Below are 23,486 nucleotides of genomic sequence, written 5' to 3'. Positions count from 1 at the left end.
TTTTATGTATTATTTGTGTGAAAAATATTATAAACCAATTACAGTACAGTACTATATAGCCGATTGTGTTAGTTGGGTACCTAGGCTAACTCTGTTGGACTTACAAACAAGTTGGACTTACAAACAATTTGGACTTACGAACGTGCTCTCAGAATGGAACTCATTCTTATGTAGGGGACTTACTGTATAATGTGCAAAGACAGGAGCAAGAGGAAGGCCTATTTTCCCAAGAAATATTCTACGAATTCTAGGAACTCTAACAACACGTTGAGCTCAGAAAACACAAGTCACATGCTCTGTACCAGTGAAAGACAGCAGCATGGAAATGAAATCCCAGCAAATCTGTACCTAAAAAAATTATATGGTAGACTAGGCAATGGTGGGAAGGCATTAGGTCAGTTCAGATCCTTTTGAGATGGGACTACGTTGTAGACGTATTTGTATTCATTTATCCTTTTTTTTTTTTATAGATTGTATTTATTTATTTATTTTTTTGGCTGCGTTGGGTGTTCCGTTGCTGTGCGCGGGCTTTCTCTACTTGTGGCGAGCGGGGGCTACTCTTCGTTGTGGAGTGAGGGCTTCTCATTGCGGTGGCTTCTCTTGTTGAGGAGCACAGGCTCTAGGCGCACAGGCTTCAGTAGTTGTGGCACGTGGGCTCTAGAGCGCAGGCTCAGTAGTTGTGACACACGGGCTTCGGTAGTTGTGGCTCATGGGCTCTAGAGCGCAGGCTCAGTAGTTGTGGCACACGGGCTTAGTTGCTCCACAGCATGTGGGATCTTCCCGGATCAGGGCTCTAACCCGTGTCCCCTGCATTAGCAGGCGGACTCAACCACTGCGCCACCAGGGGAGCCCCTCATTTACCCTTAAAACAGTATTTTACACATAGAAAGAACTCAATAAAATATCTATTGTTGAATTCACTGACTGCCACCAGCATACAGCCCTCTGAATTTTACTTTGGAGGTATTTTAAGAGAAAAGTAATTTATAATCCTAACTGGAATAAAATGATTATTTTACTTTAACATACTTTATGACACCTCATACCAGTCCATTGGTGTACTAAACACACACAAAACAGTTTAATTTAGAGAAAATGAGACAATTTAAATGGAAGATTATTTGAGACATTTTGGCTAAACTGAAACGAATGGTAATACTCATGGCCAACTTCCTCAATTACTCGTCTCATTCAGACGTAGTAATTCTGAGGCTTGTATGAAACTAAAACACCAAAACAACAGCAATTATGCCTTAAATATAGTCAAAAAAAACCCTACAATGATCTAAACCTAGCCACAAACTAGCACTAAAAACATTCACTTAAAAGTGAGCTGGCTTGATGAGGGCTTGTATTCTCTGTGGCGTGAGCAGCACTTTCCCCCAGATTATGTACTTCAACAGGAAGAGAAGATGCACGGCAAAAGCTGCCTGCCAGTGACTACCAGCCAGCAAATGTGGCCTTGGCACCTGATTTATACAGGCATACTGGACCTAAAATCTTAATCCTCATACTTCTTCTTGAAATCATCACCATTGTCATGGAATCTCAAGATTTAATTTCCCCAGATGCTTACAGGCTCCAGGAAGGTAATACTAAATATCAAAGCAGCAGCCAGCTGAGGCTGACTAAGTGTGAGTGAGGGAGCACACACATACCCTGCCCAAAGTGGGCAATCACTGCAGTATAGATGTTCCAGGTGAGAATTCAGGTACAAAGTATGGCTAGATCTGATTGTTCAAGAGAACTCAGAAATCTAGACCATTATGAGAAATCTCCTAATTTTTAAATATTGCAAACTAATTCAAAATGTGTTTTAACACCTCAAAGGGGAAAAAAGAAATTTCTATAGCCTACATTCAACCCACAGGCCAACAGCTTCAACTTCTATTCAGCCTCTGCTCAAATACCTTGAGTGACAGGGAACTCACTCCTCTCAGAGAAGGCCCTTTTGGAACCACTCTAATATTATAATGATTTTGCATATATTAAAGAACTATATAATCTGCCTCTTGTAACTTTCACTCAGTAAAATACAAAAATAAGAACTTTCTATTAACATGGGAATTATATTCTTCTAAGTGTTTTCCTATCTCTTATCTCAGTTGAACTTCTCATCAATCCTATAGATAAATAAGACCGAAAGACTGGAAGTCTTTCCATTAAAGCCAAAGTACAGAGATGCTATTGCAACCAATCTGAAGTCGACCCGAAGTTTTCAGTTTCATATAAAGCCCAGTCTTTAACTCTCATTTTCCGTTGCTCTTCGCCTTCTGACACAAAGCCTGAGGACTTGTAATAACTGAGATATGATATACTATCTTACATTCATTACTGCCAGTATTATAAAATTCCTATAGAGTTTAAGTCAAACATTTTTATACCTAGTAGTACTAGAGGGTTCAGTGGGTGGAAATCCAAAGGCATTGACATGAAACACCTGATCTTCAAACCAACCTGAAAAAAGATAAGTAACAAATCACTTTCGTTTGTCCAATTCTCCTTCTTGTTTGAAAGGACAAAACTATGGAACACAAAGCAGTAACACTAGGCTATCATCTCATCCCCTGTCGACTAACAACAGAATTTATCAGTCCCACTGCGCTACAAAACAGCTTCAGGTTCAGAGACTGTCTCAGTTCTTTTTTTTTTTTTTTTTTTTTTTTTGGCCACACCATGCAGCTTGCGGGATCTTAGTTCCCTGACCAAGGATTGAACCCGGTCCATGGCAGTGAAAGAGCCAAGTCCTAACCACTGGACCGCCAGGGAATTCCAGACAGTCTCAGTTCTATAAAACAAAAAATTCATGAAATACTAACAGATTTAGAAATAAAACTTTTCTCTTTTTTTATTTCACAATACATGTTAGAGTACAGACAGACAAGGTACACAGATTTTAAAATGTCTCTCTCATTTTGTGACTCTATGTACAATCTGTTTTTTCAACTTGATTGAGATATAATTCATATATCATACAACCCTTTAAAAGTGTATACTTCAGTGGTTTTTAGTATATTCACAAGTTGTACAGCCATCACCACTAATTTCAGAATATTTTCATCACCCCAGAAAGAAACCCCTCTCCCATGAGTCTGAGAGTTATTTATATTGTCAAAAGTATGCTCTCATAATCAGTGTTGTCCCGAGTTACATCATGTTAACATATTTTAACCAATGTAGAAAGGGTTTTATGGTAGAATGATGAGGGGGAGAGGGAAAAAAGTATACTGACTTACCCTCTGCTAAGACAAAGCATGACTCTGTGTATAAACCGCTATGGAACTGGTACACAATAATTGAGGAAAATAATTCTACTTCTATGCTTGAGATGGTGATAAAGTCAACATACATTTTGGGCTCAACAGGACTTCCAAATAATAAATTCAAAGACTTCACATTTAAAACTCTGAATAGATCATAGCTTAAAAAACTTTAGGTTTAAGTATCCCCATATCTGATTCTAAGATGTAATATTGACAGTATAGACCATTCTTAGCATGTTATAAACTTCCTCAGTGATTTGTCTGGATTCTCCAAATAAGGGGGAATTACAGGTTTTTTGTCTCTGGTTAGGATTATGTCTCCAGATTCCTACACCACCGTATGGAAGTTACACTAAGAACCCAAATAGGTAAATGTGAGAATGATATATGATCAATTTCCCCAACTCATGTAACACAGATTTAAAAAAATATAAGTGAAGGATATAGCTTTACTAAGATCCAGTTGTACTGTTCCTGTAGGATCTTCCAGAAAAAATTTTCCCTAAAAAAAATTAAAAGAAGTATGTCCACATTTATGTAAAAATGAATACTATGACAAAAGAATTAAAATACTGACAATTTTGACAACAGAATATAGTAGACAGTACAGTGGATTTTTAAAAAATCAGTAATTCCTAGTCTAGGCTTTTCCATTTACTAGTCTGGTGACCACAAACTAATCAATTAATTGAGACTCGGAGTCCTCATAGGTACCTAGACAATGACCACTGCCAACCAAGAGATGACAGGAGGGATACTCGCTGGCTGCCGTACGAGGGGCCTCAGAGAGCCAACAACAACTCCCAGGGAGCAGGATATGGTCTGCTGCTTTGATTGTTTAGAAACCCAGTACTCTCTGTTCAACCAGAGGTCACTGGGGGACTAATTTCAGGCTATGCAAACTGGTGGCCTGTATAAGACACTCCTTCCTGATGTCTACTCAGGAAACCAAATGCAAAAGGCAAGGTTACTTGGTGACTGAGGTAGCCACTTTCAATGAAGAATACGCTCCCATGCCCTCTGTAAAAATCCTATATGTAACTGACATTTCATTAATCTGAAGGCTGAAAATAAAAGTTGGATGCTTATCAAGTTCAACTTACCTCTTTTAACTGGGTTATCATTCCAAGAATAATCACATCTCTGATCTTGGCTGTACTGCCCAATAGGGTTTCTACTGTCTTAAGCTAAAGAAAACAAAATAAATTCTTAAGGACTGAAAATATGTTCTTTTAAGAAACTAATCTTTTTACAAGTAAGTAAATTTTGAGTGCACATTTTAGTATTTATAACTATTTTACAGTAGAAAATCAAATAAAATTTAGAAAATATAATTTTATCCTACAAAAAGCTAAAATATTAACTGATGATGGCTTGGAAGAATTGTGCCTAAAGAAACACCATATCAACACAGGCCCTAACCAATGACTGAAGTTTCATACCATATTATTTTGAATAATAAGTATATTTATCTTTAAAATGTAAAAAAAGAATATAAATTTTATTTATTTTATTTGGTCAGTACCTCTTCAGTACCTGAAAATTACTGGGCTATTTAAAAAGTTATATTCTATTTTTATTTAGTATTTTGAAAGGCTGTCATTATTTACATTCTCAATCTGATCCTTATTTTTTATCAGAAAGTTAAAGGTAGTAATAATTGGGGCATTATTTTAAAAAATCCTTTCTGACCCTTTTCTATACATATAATCCTAAGTATATGTTAATACACACATATATAATTTATAAACACATAGCCATACAGTTTGTTTTATTGCAAAGATGAAATCATATTATTTGTATTATTCTTCAACTTAACTTTTTAAGTTTAATATATCTTAAACATTGTTCCATTTAACTATATATAGATACACTTCATTCTTTTTAATGGGTAGAGATATCTATAGTATATATACAACAATTTACCAGACAACTTAAAGGACATGATCACATCATCCCATAATAATCACTGTTAACATTTGATATTGAAGTTCCTCTTTAAAAACGTGAACCTCAAGCAACACAGGAATACAATGTTCATTTTAAACAGTTTTTAAAAATGAAATACTTAGGGATAAATCTGAAGAAAAGATATGTAAGACATGTATTCTAAAAACTTGCTTAGGTAAAGATTTCTTAGAAACAATACCAAAAATATGAGCCATAAAAGAAAAATTGATAAGTTGGACTTTAACAAAATTAAGAACTTACGTACTTCAAAAACACTGTTAGAGAATAAAAAGACAACTTACAGACTGGGAAAAATATTGCAATTTGCAATCAATCAATTAAAGCAACACAGAAGTAAAAGCTGTAACAAAGTATTCATGAGGACACCATATTTGCAGTTTGCAAAGGGAGAATGCCATAGAGGGACTATAGATGGTGGTTTAAATAGATAATATACCAGCAGGGATACAGAATTAAACAGCTTGGCAAGATAACAAGAACAATAAATTATTTAGCTAAGCCCTAAAGTTACTTTGGCAAAGAGGAGAGGTGAAATAATGCTTCTGGGTTGTGGGTATCTGAGTTGCCATAGGAAACCTAATATATTCAAGAAAACACATAGACAGTCCTTTGTAGAGAAATATAAATAATGTCAATTTCCAAAACGTAATACAATTTTTTCTCCAACAAAAGTTAAAAGCAGAAACTATCAAACTCTATAAATGTTTTCTCCTTATGGTGCTGCCATCAAACATTAATTTAAGCGTTATCTAGTATTATCGTTTTAGTATCTATCAGACTGCTCATCACCATGAATTTGGATCTAACATGGTAGAGGACTGAAAGAAACTTAGCAGAGGCTGGGCCTCTTCAAAAGCTATTTGGAACACCACAGAAATGGTGGGTCCTAGCCAGAAGGAGCTAAGGACTATCCCCCAGCAGGGCTCTGTGTGCTGGAGGGGGAAAAAAGCCACAGATGCACTGACAGTGACCAGGTGTGTTGCTGGAACAAAAGTGATGGTGCTGTTTGGTAACCACTTTCTGAAGTATTACAGTGGAAAGAGCACACACAGCAGAAAACATTCTTCCTCTCCCCAGACAACCCTGTGGCCTGTCTGTGCTCTCTCATGCATTCTATAAATGTGGTTTCCTTAGTGCCTTCAGTAAAATTTTCACTCCAACTATATAACATGTCTCAGCTAAACAAGTGTATGGGGGTCACTAGAGGGCTGGACTGGGCAAGGAGCAGGATTTCAGAGTATGAGTGAGGGTAGGAAGGGTAGTGTTGAGGGTTGGTCAGAAAGCCAGTGTATCATCCAGCAAATGGACCAGGAGGACTAGGGTTCTGTCTTGGTGGCCAGAGACCCAGCACACAGGACATGGACTTTACCAACAGTGGGCATGCACAGGTCAGTTAGCTAGTTAAACTGTTATCAGTCGTTAATTTTCATTTAAAATTCAATAAATTAGAATTAAGCAATAAACATTAAACTTGTATACATATACCCCCTAAATAACTAGGATAACGTTCTAACCTGGAATTTGCTTCCGCTTTCGTCAGGGTGAGAACCTATCACTGGAGGAGTAAATAATTCATGTCTGTGGGTCCTCTAGAAAAAAGAAAGATTCACATGAATTACTGAGGCAAACATTTAAAACTAAGATTCATTAAAATAGTGCCCTGACAAAGCACTGTCCTTAAACTAACGTTACTATTATTTATTCTCAACAAATTTGAAAATCTACATAGTTTAATGTACAAATATCTAGGAATGTAATTTGTTTAAAAAATCATTTTAAGACTTTTTTTAAAAAAAGGTCTATCATGTACCTGGCAGTAGTGCACTCTGGGCTGAGGATATGAAGACAACAAACCAAGGTGTCAACCTCAGAGTACAGGGGTCAGTGAGAAAGAAGTGTCAACAGGTCACAATACAACAAAGGACCCTGAGCAGAAGGGGCCATTTAACGAGATCCTAAATGATAAAAAAGACTTTGCTAGTAAGAAACAAAAGGAGGCTAAGACAAGACATTTCGGGCAGAGGAAGGGATGTGTCACAAGAAAGAGTTATTAAGAGTAAAGGAGGGAGCTTCCCTGGTGGCGCAGTGGTTGAGAGTCCACCTGCCGATGCAGGGGACACGGGTTCGTGCCCCGGTCTGGGAAGATCCCACATGCCATGGAGCGGCTGGGCCCGTGCGCGTCCAGAGCCTGTGCTCCGCAACGGGAGAGGCCACAACAGTGAGAGGCCCGCGTACCGCAAAAAAAAAAAGAGTAAAGGAGGGGCTTCTCTGGTGGCGCAGTGGTTGAGAATCTGCCTGCCAATGCAGGGGACACCGGTTCGAGCCCTGGTCTAGGGAAGATCCCACATGCCACGGAGCAACTGGGCCCATGAGCCACAATTACTGAGCCTGCGCGTCTGGAGCCTGTGCTCTGCAACAAGAGAGGCCACGATAGTGAGAGGCCCGCGCACCGCGATGAAGAGTGGCCCCCGCTTGCCACAACTAGAGAAAGCCCTCGCACAGAAACGAAGACCCAAGATAACCATAAATAAATAATTTTTTTTAAAAAGAGTAAAGGAGTATTCAGGAAGTGATGTGAAGCTTAGTACAGGTGGATCATGTAGTGCACAAGGCAGCACGTGCGACAATGCAAGAGATGGGTTGGAACCTCTATTTGGGAAAATGTCCCTCCCCCACTGTGGTCCACATAGTTTAGGTAGGGTTGGTGCCCTTCTCCCTCCAGACAGACCACCAAGGCCTAGCAAATCAAAGTACTCCATCCCCTTGGCCAATGATTGTTTCAGGGTTGAGCAAGTGCCTAAAGCCTGGCCAATAGGAGACAGCTGCTAGAACTATTGGAAAAGAAGAACTCTCTACGAGTTTCCAAGGCTACTAGTGAGTGGCCATCTCGGTCACCTAATAGGGAGAACTTGTTTGAAAGTAAGATCAATTTTTTAAAATGGCTGGGAGATGGAAAGAGGTAGATGCCTCATGACATTGTGTGAGCACCTTGATCCAGCCATGCTTGACACAGCTGGACCTCCAGACTTCTCCACAAGCCAAGAAGTTCCTCTTTCTGTTTTAGCCAGTTTGAGTTTTTGTAAATTCTAATAAAAGCGTCCCAACAATACAGATTTTGTATGCCAAACCAAGGAGTCTGTCTTATAGACAATGGAAAACAACAATTTTGAAGTAGGATGATAAAATCAGATTTGCTTTCAGGAAGATAATTGCAATAAAAATATGCATGGACTAAAATTCAACCCTTTTAATGAGGCTCGGGAGGGTTTAGTGATACCCCCAAATAATATCATAGGCTTTAACACATAATTTTTATTTTTTTTATTTTTTTTATTTTTTTTTTAATTTATGGCTGTGTTGGGTCTTCGTTTCTGTGTGAGGGCTTTCTCTAGTTGTGGCAAGCGGGAGCCACTCTTCATCGCAGTGCGCGGGCCTCTCACTATCGCGGCCTCTCTTGTTGCGGAGCACAGGCTCCAGACGCGCAGGCTCAGTAATTGTAACACATAATTTTTAAAAAGAAAGTGGTATTTACTGAGCATCTTCTCTGTGAAAAGCACTACACCAAAGGTGGCAGAGGAAATAAACAAGGAGTGTGCAGTCTGACAACAGGGACACACACCCCAAATGCAAGGCAGGGCCAACTCTAGTAAGTGTCGTAGGAGACCCACTGAGTAGTCAGTGGGTTGAAAGCAGGAAGAGGACTTCCCTGGTGGTCCAGTGGGTAAAACTCCACGTTCCCAATGCAGGGGGGGTCCGGGTTCGATCACTGGTTGGGGAACTAGATCCCACATGCATGCCGCAACTAAGAAGTCCACATGCCGCAGTGAAGATCCCGTGTGCTGCAACTAAGACCCGATGCAACCAAAATAAATAAATAATTAATTAAATTAATTAACTAAAAAATTTAGAAAGCAGGAAGAGACTGCATCCAACTGCAGATCAGGAAGGGCTTCAGAAAAGAGGAGGAATATGAGAAGGCCCTTCCAGAATTAGGAGGGTTTCAAGAGCAGAGATAAGAGGGAAGAGCATCAAGAGAGTGAATAGTATAAGCAAAGTCACAGAAGAAGTGGAAGAAACAGACACAATATTTCCATGTTTCAGTTTTGGCTCCTCTGCTTTTCAGAGGGAAAAGTACAGATTAGGCCAAAAACGTGTGACAGGAAGATTTGTATTTTTAAAAAATATTTATTTATTTGGCTGCTCTGGGTCTTAGTTGTGGCATGCAGGATCTTTAGTTGTGGCATGCGGGATCTTTTAGTTGTGGCATGTGAACTCTTAGTTGCAGCATGTGGGATCTAGTTCCCTGACCAGGTTTCAAACCCAGGCCCCCTGCATTGGGAGCATGGAGTCTTAGCCACTGGACCACCAGGAAAGTCCCAGAAGATCTGTATTTAATCCAGTAGGTGGTAAACTTCCTTGAAAGACTTGTGAGCAAAATCATGGTGTGATCAGTGCTAAACTTCTGGAAGATTAACCTGGCAACATTATGTAGGCGATGGAGGCAGAAGAGAATAGACATCCTCAGGGCTCATTCTCCTCAACCTTTGTTCAGTGCTTATTCCTGCTGACCACCCTCTCCTCATTGAAACCTCCCTGTGCTTCTGCTATATAACACCACCCTGGCCTAGCCCCCAAACTCTATCATTCCCTTTTCCATCATCTCTCAGGGGCTCATCTCTGCAGTCCCATCTATTACTCTAGTCAGATGCCTCCTAAATCTCTCTCTACCCAGATCTTTCTTTAGCTCCAGATGTACATCTCACCTGATATCCTACTGGCAACCTTAACTCAAATGTTTGAAACAGAACCTGCCATCATCTTCCCCATTCTCTTTTTCCTATTTGTTAATATATTACCATTATTCTACCTGTCCACTCTCTCAGGCTCAAAACCTTAATCATCTTTCAGTCTTCACTCTCTCCCTTCTCTTTCATGTCCAATCAGTCACCATGAACTACGGCTTCCACTGCCAGGACTGTCCCCTCTTTCTGCTCCCCTTACCTTCCTTCATTCAGACTATCATTTAATCCAGGACTAATACCACAGACTCCTGTATAAGTCTTCTCTCATACTCTAATTCATCCCAAAATCAGCTGAGAGAGGAAGTCCTCAGGGAACTGCTGTAAGTGAGTTGCTCTGGTATTTTAAGGCTCCTTGTACCAAGAGAACAGAGTCCAACTCCGAAGAGTGGCATCCAAGGCAATCGCATGATTTAGTTGCCACTTGACTTTCCAAACTTATCCTATGCTACTCCTCTTCACAAGCCTTCCTCTCCAAGGCTTGTGATAAGAAGAAGGCTGATTGCTCATCATTTCCTGCATGGAGTCCACTTTTTCCTTTTGCTCTGTCTTTGTTCACACTGTTCACCACCTTCTCCCCATTTCCACAAGATCAGAGCAATCAAGGCCCATGTCAAATGCCATCATTTCCTTGAAGGCTTCTCTGATTTTTCCATAGAAAGCATTCTCTTTGTATTATATTTCTTCCACAGCATGTATAAAATTCTACTTCATATTTTATCTATGCAGATGTCTTTAACTTCATAGACTCTAAGTTACTTGAAAGTAGTATAGTACAGGAGGCAAAGGTTGGGCTCCAGAGTCAGACTGACTGGATACAAATCCTGTCCCTACTTACTAGATGTAACCTCTGGGCTAGTGACTAAACTTCTCCAGGTCTCAGTTTTCCCCATCTGTAAAATGGGAATAACAGCATTTATACATACATTGCTGTTATGATAATCAAATGAGGTAATGTCTGTAAAGTGATAAACAATGCCTGGCCTATCAAAAGCATTTTAAAAATGTTAGCTACTATTTTTATCAGCATCATGATTGTTAAAGTACAAAAGTCCATCCTTTAATTATCTCTGAGTCTTACCTAAGCTGAAACAGTCTCTTTTTCCCCCTCCGACTTACCTGGTGCAAAATTGTGTATCGTTCACGAAACAGCTCTGCTTTATCTCTTGCTGTCCCAAATAAATTTGGTGCAGGGTGGTTGGTCATTAATAAACTAGGAAAAAAGGAATGCCTATTTATGACTATCATAATACACAAAGGTAGGTCAAAAATGAAACAAGAGACTATATAGCTTCCAAAAAAATGTACATTTGAAATTAGCTTAACATCAATAGATGGCATACTTACGGAAGAAATTTTTTTCTTTCTGAATTGTACACAAGGCGTGGGATATCAAATGCTCCTATGATATTGAAAATATGTTCTCTGAAAAACAACCCACAAAAACAGACCCGATTTACTAAAACATAAGTATTCCAAGTGAACATGAAAACTTGCATTATAACCTTATGTCATGTCATATACACATACTTTTCACAGATCATGTACACAATTTATTGTAGTGTCAAAAATAATATGGGGGTAAAGTTTTTAGCCTGTGCATTTTCCTCTCAGAGATGAGAATGCACTGCCACTACTCTCAAGCTAACAAAAAATTTAATCAACTTCTAATTAAGAATGTTATCTGTTGAAAAAGAACATTTACATATAAAATAGTCACATCTTAAAGAAATCTCTTCTAATATGTACTATTGTTATAATCTACAATGTTATTAAAAGGTATTATTCATTTCCAACAATTTTTTAATCCAAAATATCATGCAAAAGTGACCCAGGAAAAGATGTAAAACAGAAAAAGAACCCCCCAAATTCTGCCCATATCCTTGACACCTATAGTGTTAGAGAAGGATAATTCGTAAAATAATTTACCTTCAGATACTTTTAATATCATAACCATGTTTGAATGAGGTTAAAAAAAATTCACAGCACTATTGCATAAATATTCCAACCTAAAGAATCTTCCCTAAAACGATATCTATTTCCCAAAATGAAAACGGACAAAAAAATGTCATGCTAGTCTGTTGGTAGCACCTAGTACAGAGTAGCAGAGAACCAGTGAACCTGAAGTAAGCCTGCTTCTAGACACAGCTCCATGATTTTCTAATGGGTCAATCTTGGAAAGTTATTTAACTTACCATGCTACTTATTCATCTATAAAAATGAGAGCCTCTCCCTTGTGCTATGATATAATGCCTTTCTGACAACTGGAGTTGCAAAGATCATTTACCATTCAGTCCCTACTCAACCTCTATATTGGCTGACTGTAGCATATGAATAGCTTGACAGAAACAACAGGTAACTTTAATGCCTATTTTAGGATTATAATCCTTACACTTTTGATATAATCATTTTGAATTTCTATTGATGGCTTTAGGAGCAAGTACTCCAGTATCTTAAACAATAAGTTGGCAAGGAAAAAATTTAAATACCGAAATTTCTCTATTTTTTAGCAGCTCTAGTAAGTTCTGACCGGAAAAAGATTAAAACTACTAACCAAAATGAGTAATGACTCCTTTCAATGATCTCCATTGCCCCAAGTAGAAAAAAACTGTCAAAGTTAAGACTATCTCTATCCATTTTCCCAGATGTTTTCCTTTCAGTTAAACCCTGTGAATTTGGAAAGAAGTATCATATTCAAAGGAGGAAAGGAAAGAGGTTTATCTCAGGGAGATAAAACCCAGAAAAATTACTGCAACATAAATTCCTAAGCTCTAACAGCATGAGACAGGGTAAAAAGTCCTAAAGCTGAGGTTTTACCCTCCTTTACCATTCACCATGTGACCCAAGTTAAGTCACTGAACTTTCAGGACTCGGCACTTTCCTAGGAAAAAAAGTAAATTATACCTCTGAATAATCAGTTCAATCCACCTGCAGCACATAGAATATTAAATCAAATCAGTTGGGTAAGTGGCAAAAGTTTGTCATGGTACAAACAACACCGAAATCTCAAATTCTATGATAAAAATAGTAAAGATGAGTCATTTAATATTGAGGTTTATAATGTAGGCTATCACTTTTTAAAAAAACCTAAGAAATAACCACTGTAGAAAGGTGACCACTGAGTATTTCCCGCAAGAAAATAATTTAAAATAACCACTCAACAACACTTCCAACATGGGGAAAAGGTGAATTTTTCCACATACACAGTTTCATCTACTGACTGACTGCATTCCTGGACTGCTGCTTCCACTACGGACCGTTCGATCATGTTTGATGACACTGAAAAGAGAAGTTCAAAGTTAAATTTTAAAAACAGGCATAAACATTAGTTCTTTCCACACACAGCTTTTTTCCTGAAAATAATCTGCAAACACTAACCCCAAGATGCTCATTACATAGATTTTAGGAGGAAAAAAGTGTTAGAACAAAAGCCGTATTTCAAATACCTTAATATTCCACGCTCAAATACACTTACAATACCTTAATACACAGTCAAATGCCTTACTTTTCTAAATATTGTTAAGTAATATACATTCAGGTATACAAATGCTTCTGTAAGCTCCTAGGTTTAATATGGTTACATTAGTATAACTTTTCATCACAACTGCTATGTTTCAGTAGGTATGATAGTGACAGTAATAACAATAACAGCCACCCCTCATTAAGCCCTTAGTAAACGTGTGGCACCATGCTCAGTAGTTCACAAGCATTATTAGATAGATGTCCTATAAGACTGCTGTTCATAAGCCAGATGGGGAAAGTGCAGCTCCAAGAGGTCAAATAACCAAATCACCAACATAATTGGAAGGAGTAGAGAGCAATACAAACCCGAGCCTGATTCCAGACTGGGTGCCCTTAACCACTGTGGTATGCTCTCAGGCAAAATACCATGTACCATCTTAAATTAATGTATACTAATTTTCTAAATTTAATCACTTTCTAAATTTCTAACTGTAAGGAAATTTTTAAAGCAAAGGTATATTTAAAATTCTGCCTTTAGAAAAGTGAAAATGAGATATAATAGCAATTTCTCCTCTATTATAGAACGTGTTTCCTCCTGTTTACTGAAGAAACTAGCATCTGTACAACATATCAGAGCAAGCCACACCCACTTCTCTCCTTCAGTGCTCTAGAAACTGGACATTTTTTTCTAGAAGAGCATTTCTCTCTTGTAGGCCCATGCTTATGGTAAAAGGCTAAGTATTTAACAAAAAGATCCCTTAAGAAAGTCTGAAGCAGGAAGGGAAAGTTATTCTTGCTTACTTACTCTTTTTTCCCCCTCAAACATTTAAGAGTACCTAACTTAAGTAAGACAAAGTAGTAGGCAGAGAGAAAAAAGTGACCATAAAGGAATCAGAGGGGAATTCACAAAGGGGAAGAACTGTAAGAGTCTCTGGGAATGCCCCAAGGTTCCAACAGGCATAAAAATTAGTTCTTTCCACACACAGCTTTTTTCCTGAAAATAATCTGCAAACACTAACCCCAAGATGCTCATTACATAGATTTTAGGAGGAAAAAAGTGTGATTAAATACCTTAATCTTCCACGCTCAAATACACTTACAATACCTTAATACACAGTCAAATGCCTTACTTTTCTAAATATTGTTAAGTAATATACATTCAGGTATACAAATGCTTCTGTAAGCTCCTAGGTTTAATATGGTTACATTAGTATAACTTTTCATCACAACTGCTATGTTTCAGTAGGTATGATAGTGACAGTAATAACAATAACAGCCACCCCTCATTAAGCCCTTAGTAAACGTGTGGCACCATGCCACACATCTCTAGGAGAACTAGAGGTTACTCCTCGGCAAGAAGTGCTACTAGGGGTATGTCTCATACCACCGGGACATTCAATACTGAATCTCAACTTCAAATTAAATCTATAAATCTAACTGAGGATGCAGAACTATATGAACAATTTAAGAGCTGTCAGAAAATGTTACTTACAGGGTTGCTTTTCAACTGCATCAATGATCTTTTCCAGTGCATCTTCAAGCTCTACTTCATTGATAGACTGAAGAGCTTCTGTGAGGTACTTAATAGCTTCACTGATAAGAGAGATTGGTAATTAAGGCTAAAAGTTTTATGCCAAAATCTGGCAAACACTCATCAATCTAGCATTGAAATTAAGATCCACTCACTCCTCCCTGCAAGCAGTACTCTCCTTTCCTGTGCTTTCTGAACAAATTCTTCCTCGTATCCCCTGCCAACATAATTGTTCTTAAAGCCCCAAATCACATCCTTCTTCTAGGAAGCCTTCCTAGACCAGTTCTACCTGCTGCAATCTCCCTTTCCTTCTGAAATTGTTAAAAAAAATCTCACTTATAGATACCTTAGATCTGCTGTATCACATTAGCCTTGTACTATTTATTACCTGACATTAATAAGCTCAGTCTGCTTCAATGTTCTGAACATAACAGACACTTAAATACATATTTATTAATTTGATAATGCATTTGCTTAAGTTCCAGTAATTTCATCAGTTTTCAACTGTAAAATAAGAAAAAAATTAGGCTAGAAAAAACTTTGACATTCGAATATAGTCATAAAAGTAATAACACTCACTAAATCACACGAATCCCTCTCACCCCTCAAAAATCAATAAAGCTGAATTTTTTTTTAAATCACACGAATTCCTGATTTAAATACCAATAATACTCAGAATGAACACTGTCTACTTAAACCATTTGCTAATTCCATGCCATTCTTTATCTGTAGACCACAGCTCTACACTTTGCATCAATATTATTGTTCTAGTTATCGCACTAACTGTTCTATATCTTGGGTTGCTTATTGTTTCATGTGTGGGTGTCACATCCCTCCAATTTATTATAGATGATGCTCCTTGAGAAGGGAACTGTGTCATCCTTTGGCAGACTGCTAAGCACACTGAAGGTGGTTCACAAGTACTTGCTGATTGAGTCCCTAAAACCACACACATATTAGGTGAATCTTGGGAGAGCTCTTAGCATAGACCAAAGTCATACAGGATCTGGCTCCCACCAAGTCTCACTAGTCTCACCCAGTGTCTCTGGCTTTCCTGGTGCTCTCCTGCCTCAGGGTCTTTATATGGTCATTCCCCCCCCCCGCCCCCGCCACTCTTCACCTAGTCAAGTCCTGCTCATCCTTTTTTTTTTTTTTTTTTTTTTTTTTTTTTTGTGGTATGCGGGCTTCTCACTTTCGCGGCCTCTCTCCCATTGCGGAGCACAGGCTCCGGACGCACAGGCCCAGCGGCCATGGCTCACGGGCCCAGCCGCTCCGCAGCATGTGGGATCCTCCCGGACCGGGGCACGAACCCATGTCCCCTGCATCGGCAGGCGGACTCCCAACCACTGCGCCACCAGGGAAGCCCCTGCTCATCCTTTAACACTCAACTCAAACCATTCTTTTTTTTTTTTTCAAACCATTCTTTAATGAAGCCTTCTTTGATTCTAGAACTGTTTATACACCTGGTTATATGCTATCATAGCACTTCCTTCCTCAGATCCTTTTCATAATTGAAATTAAATAATTGTGAATTATTTAGTATCCATGGTAGACAGACTTCTAAGATGACCCCTAATAATCCACACCTCCTGGTATTCACATCCTTGTGCAATCACCTCCCCTTGAGTGTGCGTTGGACCTGGTGACTTGCTTCTAACAATAGAATATAGCAAAAGCGATGGAATATTTTACTATATTGTAGTTTTAAAAATAAAAATTTTAAAGCGGCAAGATGTCACTTTCTTACTTAGGTTACAAAAGACTGTGACTTCCACTAGCAGACTCTCTTGCTAGCTTTGATGAAGTAAGCTGCCATGCTGGGCAGGCCCAACAGCCAGCAAGGACTGAAGCCCTCAGTCCAACAATCTTGGGTGAACTGAATCCTGCCAATCACTGAATGAACTTGGAAGAAAATCCTGCCCAATTGACTCTGAGATGACCCCATCTGGACTGCAGCCTTGCAAGACACCCTGAAGCTAAGGACCCAGCTAAGCCTACCTGAATTCCTGACCCACAGAAAATGTGAGAATATAAGTGCCTGCTGTTTTTTTTTGTTGTTGTTGTTGTTTGGTACATGGGCCTCTCACTGTTGTGACCTCTTCCGTTGCGGAGCACAGTCTCCGGACGCGCAGGCTTAGCGGCCATGGCTCACGGGCCCAGCCGCTCCGCGGCATGTGGGATTTTCCTGGACCGGGGCACAAACCGGCGTCCCCTGCATCGGCAGGCGGACTCTCAACCACTGCGCCACCAGGGAAGCCCGTGCCTGCTGTTTTAAACTTCTAAGTTTGGGGGTAATTCGTTATGCAGCAATAAATATTAATACACTATCTGTCCCCCAACCTCCGCATTGTCTTACCCTCTCCTACTCCCTTGCCCCAGCAGTACTTTGCAGCTAATAGATTTCAGTGTATTTCTGACTGAATTAATGAACGATAGCTCAATATTAGGTCAAATTCTAAGTGAAAATAAAGAAAAATTAACTGATCAATTGGTCGTATTTTCAAAATGTGGGGAATCAACTGAACAAAATTTATTGTCTCCTAGAGCTTATCCACTCTTGCACCTGTTCACCACTAACCCAAAAGTAACGTAGAAGTCCCATGAAACTTATTACAAAAACAAACAAAAAAACCTCTACACACACAAGAGCAATCAAAACATGGTACAGAGAAGTGTATCCCGTCCAGCAGGTTTTTACATATGTAAATACTGTATTCTTTATATATATATAAAAAGCAGATTTAATGCGAAAAATCTTGGAAAGGATCTTTCTACAAGTCGCAGAAAACACGGATATGGCCAGAGAAGCACAGAAGTTCTAAAGGAAATCTAAACAAACAAACCAAAAAAACCCCGTAAAACTTAAGAACATGCTTTAAACTACCCACTTCTTAACTCTCCAGGAATTCTCTCTCGTGAATAATACGTGATCCAAAATTGGGAAGGCTAGCAAGGCCCACAGTTTGTACAACATAATCTGACAGCTACCGACATGCAATGGGCTTTCCCAGGTCTCTCGTTCGCTGTCTCCGTAACCACGTGAGCAGCGCTGTTAGGATTCTCAATTAGCGGAGGCAGAGACTAAGCTGTCTGAGACGCGCCCAAACACAGTGCTAATACACCGCTGCTGCGACACCGACAGCCGCTTCTGCGGCTGTCTGGCACGTGCAGGAGGAGACCCTCATCCCTTCCGGGAGAAACTTTTCGACTCCGCGCGAATGTCGGGGAACTTAAGAAGGCATCGCCAGGTCCCCCTTGCTTCTTAGAACTCTTTCAAGGTCTCTGTCATTTTAAAGGCCAAACCCCCTCCTGGCGCGCGGCGCGTCCCGATGCCCCGCACAGCGGCCTGGCCCTCCCCTCCTGTCCCGCTCGCTGCCCAGCCGACTCACCCCCTGAGCAGCAAGCCGCGCAGCTTGAAGGCAGAGAGCACCCTACTCCGAAGCCTCTCCGGCGCCATGTTCGCTTTTTGGCGCCACGGCTGCGGCCCCGCCCCTTCCCGGGCACGCCCCGCCCCGTCCCTGTCCTGGTCCCGCCCCAGACGCGCCGGTTCTCTCTGCCACCGCTCCTCCTCCCTCAGTGCGCGGAGACTTCGGTGTCGCACACGTAGAGAGCTACAGTTCCGCACCCACTAGGCTGCAGAAGAATACGACCCTGCACTGCTCTGTTGCTCGGAGACTGAAGAGCGAGAGCGTCCTTCCCTGGTGTCTGGTTGGGAATGTGCTTCCCTATCTCAAATGCTTCGTTGAGCCACTTAGTACTCTCATCGCTACCCTCCACCTTCCGTGACTCCGGTCGGGCTCCTCCCGGACCCCGGGGCCCTTATGCTTTGTGTCACCACAGGGTTTTCACCCCGCTTTTTATTTAAGTTGCGGGCTTCCTACGTACCATGTACTATCATAAGCGTTTTAACGTATTAGTTGATGTATTGCTCCTAAAGCCTAATGAGTTGCGTGCTGTTTTTTCAACATCCTCATTTTACAGATTAGAAGAGTAAGACACAAAGATGGTAGATGGCTCACCGAAGATGAAACGTTCTGTAAGTAAGTGAGGGAGCCAGGGTTTGAACTCGGTCTGATTGCAGCAAGTGAGCTGTTAATGTGCCAGCTTCAAAACGGTTGCTTCAGTGAGTTAAATAAAACCGTGGAGTGCTTATAAGTGAACGCTCCGTCTCATAAAACGTGAGGATGGTTTCTAAGAACTGATACACGGTGACCTCCAGGGTATCCGGATAACAACAACAACAAAAAGCAAAATATGGTAAAGGAGGGAACATAAGAATATATATACATATTTATTTACTTGAATTTGTATTTTAAAAAACCTCTTAAAGGTAACACTGGACACACCAAAAAATGGTTAACCTTTACGGCTGGAAGGGATAAAGATGGAAGTGAGACTTTTCTCTGTAGTGAGACTTTTAACTGTCAATCCATGTATATGTTTTTCATATTCAAAAAATAGAAAAGAAAAAAGTAAACAAAACTGAAAGCAGACCAAAACCAATATACCTGTATATTGAATTGGTAACGTAACATCACAGAGAAAAGTGATTATTTTTTTATTAAAGGGGGAGGGGAATCTGTCCCCTTCTTTTTTTAAATTTATTTTATTTATTCATTTTTGGCTGCATTGGGTCTTTGTTGCTGTGCGCTGGTTTTCTCTAGTTGCGGCGAGCGGGGGCCACTTTTCGTTGTGGTGTGCAGGCTTCTCATTGCGGTAGCTTCTCTTGCTGCAGAGCGCCGGCTCTAGGCGCGGGCTTCAGTCGTTGTGACTCGCGGGCTCTGGAGTGCAGGCTCAGTAGTTGTGGCGCACGGGCTTAGTTGCTCCGGCATGTGGGATCTTCCCAGACCAGGGTTGAACCTGTGTCCCCTGCATTGGCAGGCGGATTCTTAACCACAGCAACACCAGTGAAGCCCCAAAAAGTGATTTCTGAACACAGCTCTCTGTATATTTTCAGTGAAATACATTCCAGTTACATTTTCAATCCCCTTTTCTCTTTCTTCTCCTGGGATCCCTATTATGTGAGATTGGCACACTTTATATTATCCCATAGGTCTCTTATATTGCTTTCAATTTTTTTTTCATTTGGCTTTCTGTCTGCTGTTCTGATTGGGTGATTTCCATTATTCTGTCTTCCAGATCACTTATTCGTTCTTCTGCATTATTCATTCTGTTATTCATTGTCTTTAGTTCAGGTTTCATCTCAGCAAATGAATTTCCTAATTTTTCTTGGCTCCTCCTTATGGTTTCTAGTTCCTTTTTACAGTGTTCTGCATTTCTGTTGATAAGCTTTCTTAATTCTTTCAGTATTTTCATTACTTCCTTTTTGAAGTCGGTATCTGTTAGACTGAAGAGGACTGTTTCATTGTTTGTTCCTTTAGGGGAATTCTCTTGATCTTCTAACTGGGAGTGGTTCCTCTGCTTCTTCATTTTACTTATATTTCTCTTACTCTGTGAAATTAGGAGAAACAATTATCTACTGTAGTCTTGGAAGGCTATTTATATGCAGGAGCATCCTTGTATAGCTTGTATTGGTTTAATATTTTTGGCCCTAGGGCTGCTTTTAGTTTGGATGCTTTCCACCTCCTTCCTAAGTGTGTGCTGGCCATTATCCCCTTGATGGGGGGGTGCAGGTAGGGCAGCTGGCACATGTTCCTGCGGGGGGCGGCAGAGGCAGTGATTGTCTCCTGCTCCCAAAATATATTCCAATGACAAAAAACTGTAATGAAGATTTGAACTTTTATGTAAGAAGGGATAGGAAATAAATATGGATAAATAAACAGTTGATTCTCATTATTCAAGGTGATTACGTTCTAGACTGTCACCACCAATACTGAATTAGCAAATACTCAATCATTGCTCCTAGGGTAAGTGGTAAGGCTCCTCTGAGCCTCTGGTCACAGCATTTTCATCAACTGATCAATACATAACTTTGCTTTATGTGTGTTTCTGTTTAAAGACATCTTTAATATATATTGTTGATTCATTAACATTGAACTCAGAGTCAGCAGCACTATCATTCATGCCTGATGGAAGCTTATCTAACACATGTGTTTTCTCCCTAAGGCACATGACAGCCTTCTTATACCTTGGAACACTAGAAAGCACTTCATCACTATGCTTGGAGTCCATTTTAAACAGCAAAATCACCCAAGATTCTCTTGGAGGAAACCAGCTGCCCTCAAGCAGCTGTTGGAAAGTCCATGTGTTAAGAAATCAAGGCCTCCTGCAACAGCCAGCACCAACTTGCCATCCACATGCCAGCAACTGTGAACAATTTCAGAAGCAGGTCTTCCAGCCCTAGTGAAGTCTTCAGATGACCTCAACTCTCTCCAGTATCTTGACTGCAACCTCAGAGAGACGAGACTGAATCACCCAGCCAGGCTGTTCCTAAATTCCCAACCTACAGAAACTGTGTGAGGTGATAAATGTTTTTTATTTATTTATTCCCAATGAAATTTGGGAATCTTGAATATGGATTGGATATTAAATTATATTAAGTAATAACTGTTAATTATTACTTAAGTGTGATGATGATATTGTGGTTATATATATGAATGTCCCTATTTTTAGGAAATGAATGCTGAAGTGTAACTCAATTCAGCAAAATGAAAAATGTAGACACACATATAAACAAATATAAAGCTATTATGGAAATAGTAACAATTATTAAACTTAAGTGGAAAGTACACAGGTATTCCTTGAACTATTTCAACTTTTCTTTATGTTTGATATTTTTCATGTTAAGAAGTTGAAGATAAAAGAATCTATCCCAATTTCCCAGCTTCTTCTCACAATCTGACAATGATTCCTTTTTCTCCCATAAATTTTCAATTTCTTTTCCCTATGACTCCCTCACCTGGCCATAAAGTCCTAATACTTCAATGAAAACTAAATGCTGATGACTCCAAAATCCATATTTTCTCAAGCTTCAAATTCAACTCAATATGTGCCCAAATGAACTTACCATCATCCCTCCAAAATCTGCTCCTCCTCCCAAGTTCACTACCCTGGTGAAGGCCTCTACCCCTTTCACCCAGTGGCTATGTTAGTAAACTAGGCGGCATCCTTGACACCTCCCTCTCCTTCATTCTCCATAAACCAATCAGCCAAGTCCCTTTGGTTCTACCTTTTAAGTATCTCTCAGACCTGACCATTTCTACCTCTATGGCTAGGGGCCTTACTAGGTTATCAGCCTCTCTAGCAGCAGGGACTGACCTGCCAACGGGTCTCTTTGTCTCCAACCTTGCCATTGGAATAAGCTTTCTAAAACATAATTCTTATTATGTCACCTCCCTACTTAAAACGTTTCCAAATCTCATATTAGGATAAAGTGAACAAGGCATCTCTTTCTTCCTCTCTTGTTCCATCGGCCAGGAACACTCCCCTTCCTCTTCCCCTCCATTTGCCTAAACAACTTCCATTCATCCTTCAGTTCTTAGCTTAGACTTTCTCTTGGGACCCTTCCCTGACTCTCCCAGATCTGAGTTAGGGGCCCTCTTATGTAACCCCAAGGTGCCCTGGACTTTTGCTATCATTACACTTACTGCAGAGCATGGTAGTTGTCTGTTTGCTGGTCTATAGCCCCAACCACACTTTAAGGTCCAGCAGGACAAGTGGATCATTTCAAAAATACAGTGCCGGGCTTCCCTGGTGGCGCAGTGGTTGAGAGTCCACCTGCCGATGCAGGGGACATGGGTTCGTGCCCCGGTCCGGGAAGATCCCACATGCCGCGGAGCGGCTGGGCCTGTGAGCCATGGCCGCTGAGCCTGCACGTCCAGAGCCTGTGCTCCGCAATGGGAGGGGCCACAACAGTGAGAGGCCCGTGTACCAAAAAAAAAAAAAAAAAAGTACAGTGCCAGTGTTACTAGTAACAAGCAAATGATACAGTGATAACTTTAAATATATGTATTTTTTTATTGAGGCATAATTTACATTGCACATACATAAAGAATACATATGAGTTTCAATAAATGTATAAACCTATGTAATTACCACCCTAATCATGATATAGAAAATTTCCATCACCCAGAATATTTCCCTGTACTCAATTCCATAAATCCCCTCTCCCTACCACAAACAACTATTCTTCTGCTTTCTATCACCATAAATTAATTTTGTATGTCTTGAATTTCATATAAATTAAATTATATAGCAGGTATTCTTTTGTGTCTGGTTTCTTTTTTTTAAATATTTATTTATTTATTTATTTGGTTGTGCTGGGTCTTAGTTTTGGCGGGCAGGCTCCTTAATTGTGGCAGGGGGACTCCTTAGTTGTGGCATGTGAACTCTTAGTTGTGGCATGCATATGGGATCTAGTTCCCTGATCAGGGATCAAACCCGGGCCCCCTGCATTGGGAGTGCGGAATCTTAACCACTGTGCCACCAGGGAAGTCCCACATCTGGTTTCTTTTTTTTCAACATTATGAAGAACGATTGGCAAATAAAAATTGTAAGTAT

At 40.0% G+C, this 23,486-nt stretch overlaps 1 protein-coding gene across 1 annotated transcript in view; it reads right to left on the bottom strand.

The window, feature by feature from the left end:
• Positions 1-18,493, bottom strand: part of POLE2 (DNA polymerase epsilon 2, accessory subunit) — a 30,723-nt gene extending 12,230 nt beyond the window's left edge. The window contains exons 1-10 of the mRNA XM_060098125.1: positions 18,416-18,493; positions 14,988-15,088; positions 13,237-13,312; positions 11,381-11,458; positions 11,153-11,246; positions 6,749-6,823; positions 4,367-4,450; positions 3,709-3,765; positions 3,237-3,285; positions 2,389-2,457 (exon numbers count right to left, since the gene is read on the bottom strand). Coding sequence (XP_059954108.1) covers positions 2,389-2,457; positions 3,237-3,285; positions 3,709-3,765; positions 4,367-4,450; positions 6,749-6,823; positions 11,153-11,246; positions 11,381-11,458; positions 13,237-13,312; positions 14,988-15,088; positions 18,416-18,483 — 751 coding nt within the window. The 5' untranslated portion in view covers positions 18,484-18,493. The remainder of the gene's footprint in view (positions 1-2,388; positions 2,458-3,236; positions 3,286-3,708; positions 3,766-4,366; positions 4,451-6,748; positions 6,824-11,152; positions 11,247-11,380; positions 11,459-13,236; positions 13,313-14,987; positions 15,089-18,415) is intronic.
• Positions 18,494-23,486: the final 4,993 nt, after the last annotated feature.

Source organism: Mesoplodon densirostris, chromosome 4, assembly GCF_025265405.1.
Source record: "Mesoplodon densirostris isolate mMesDen1 chromosome 4, mMesDen1 primary haplotype, whole genome shotgun sequence".
NCBI classification, from domain to species: Eukaryota; Metazoa; Chordata; class Mammalia; order Artiodactyla; family Ziphiidae; genus Mesoplodon; species Mesoplodon densirostris.
The sequence above is the reverse complement of the archived record's forward strand: the minus strand, read 5'-3'. Positions and strand labels throughout refer to the sequence as shown.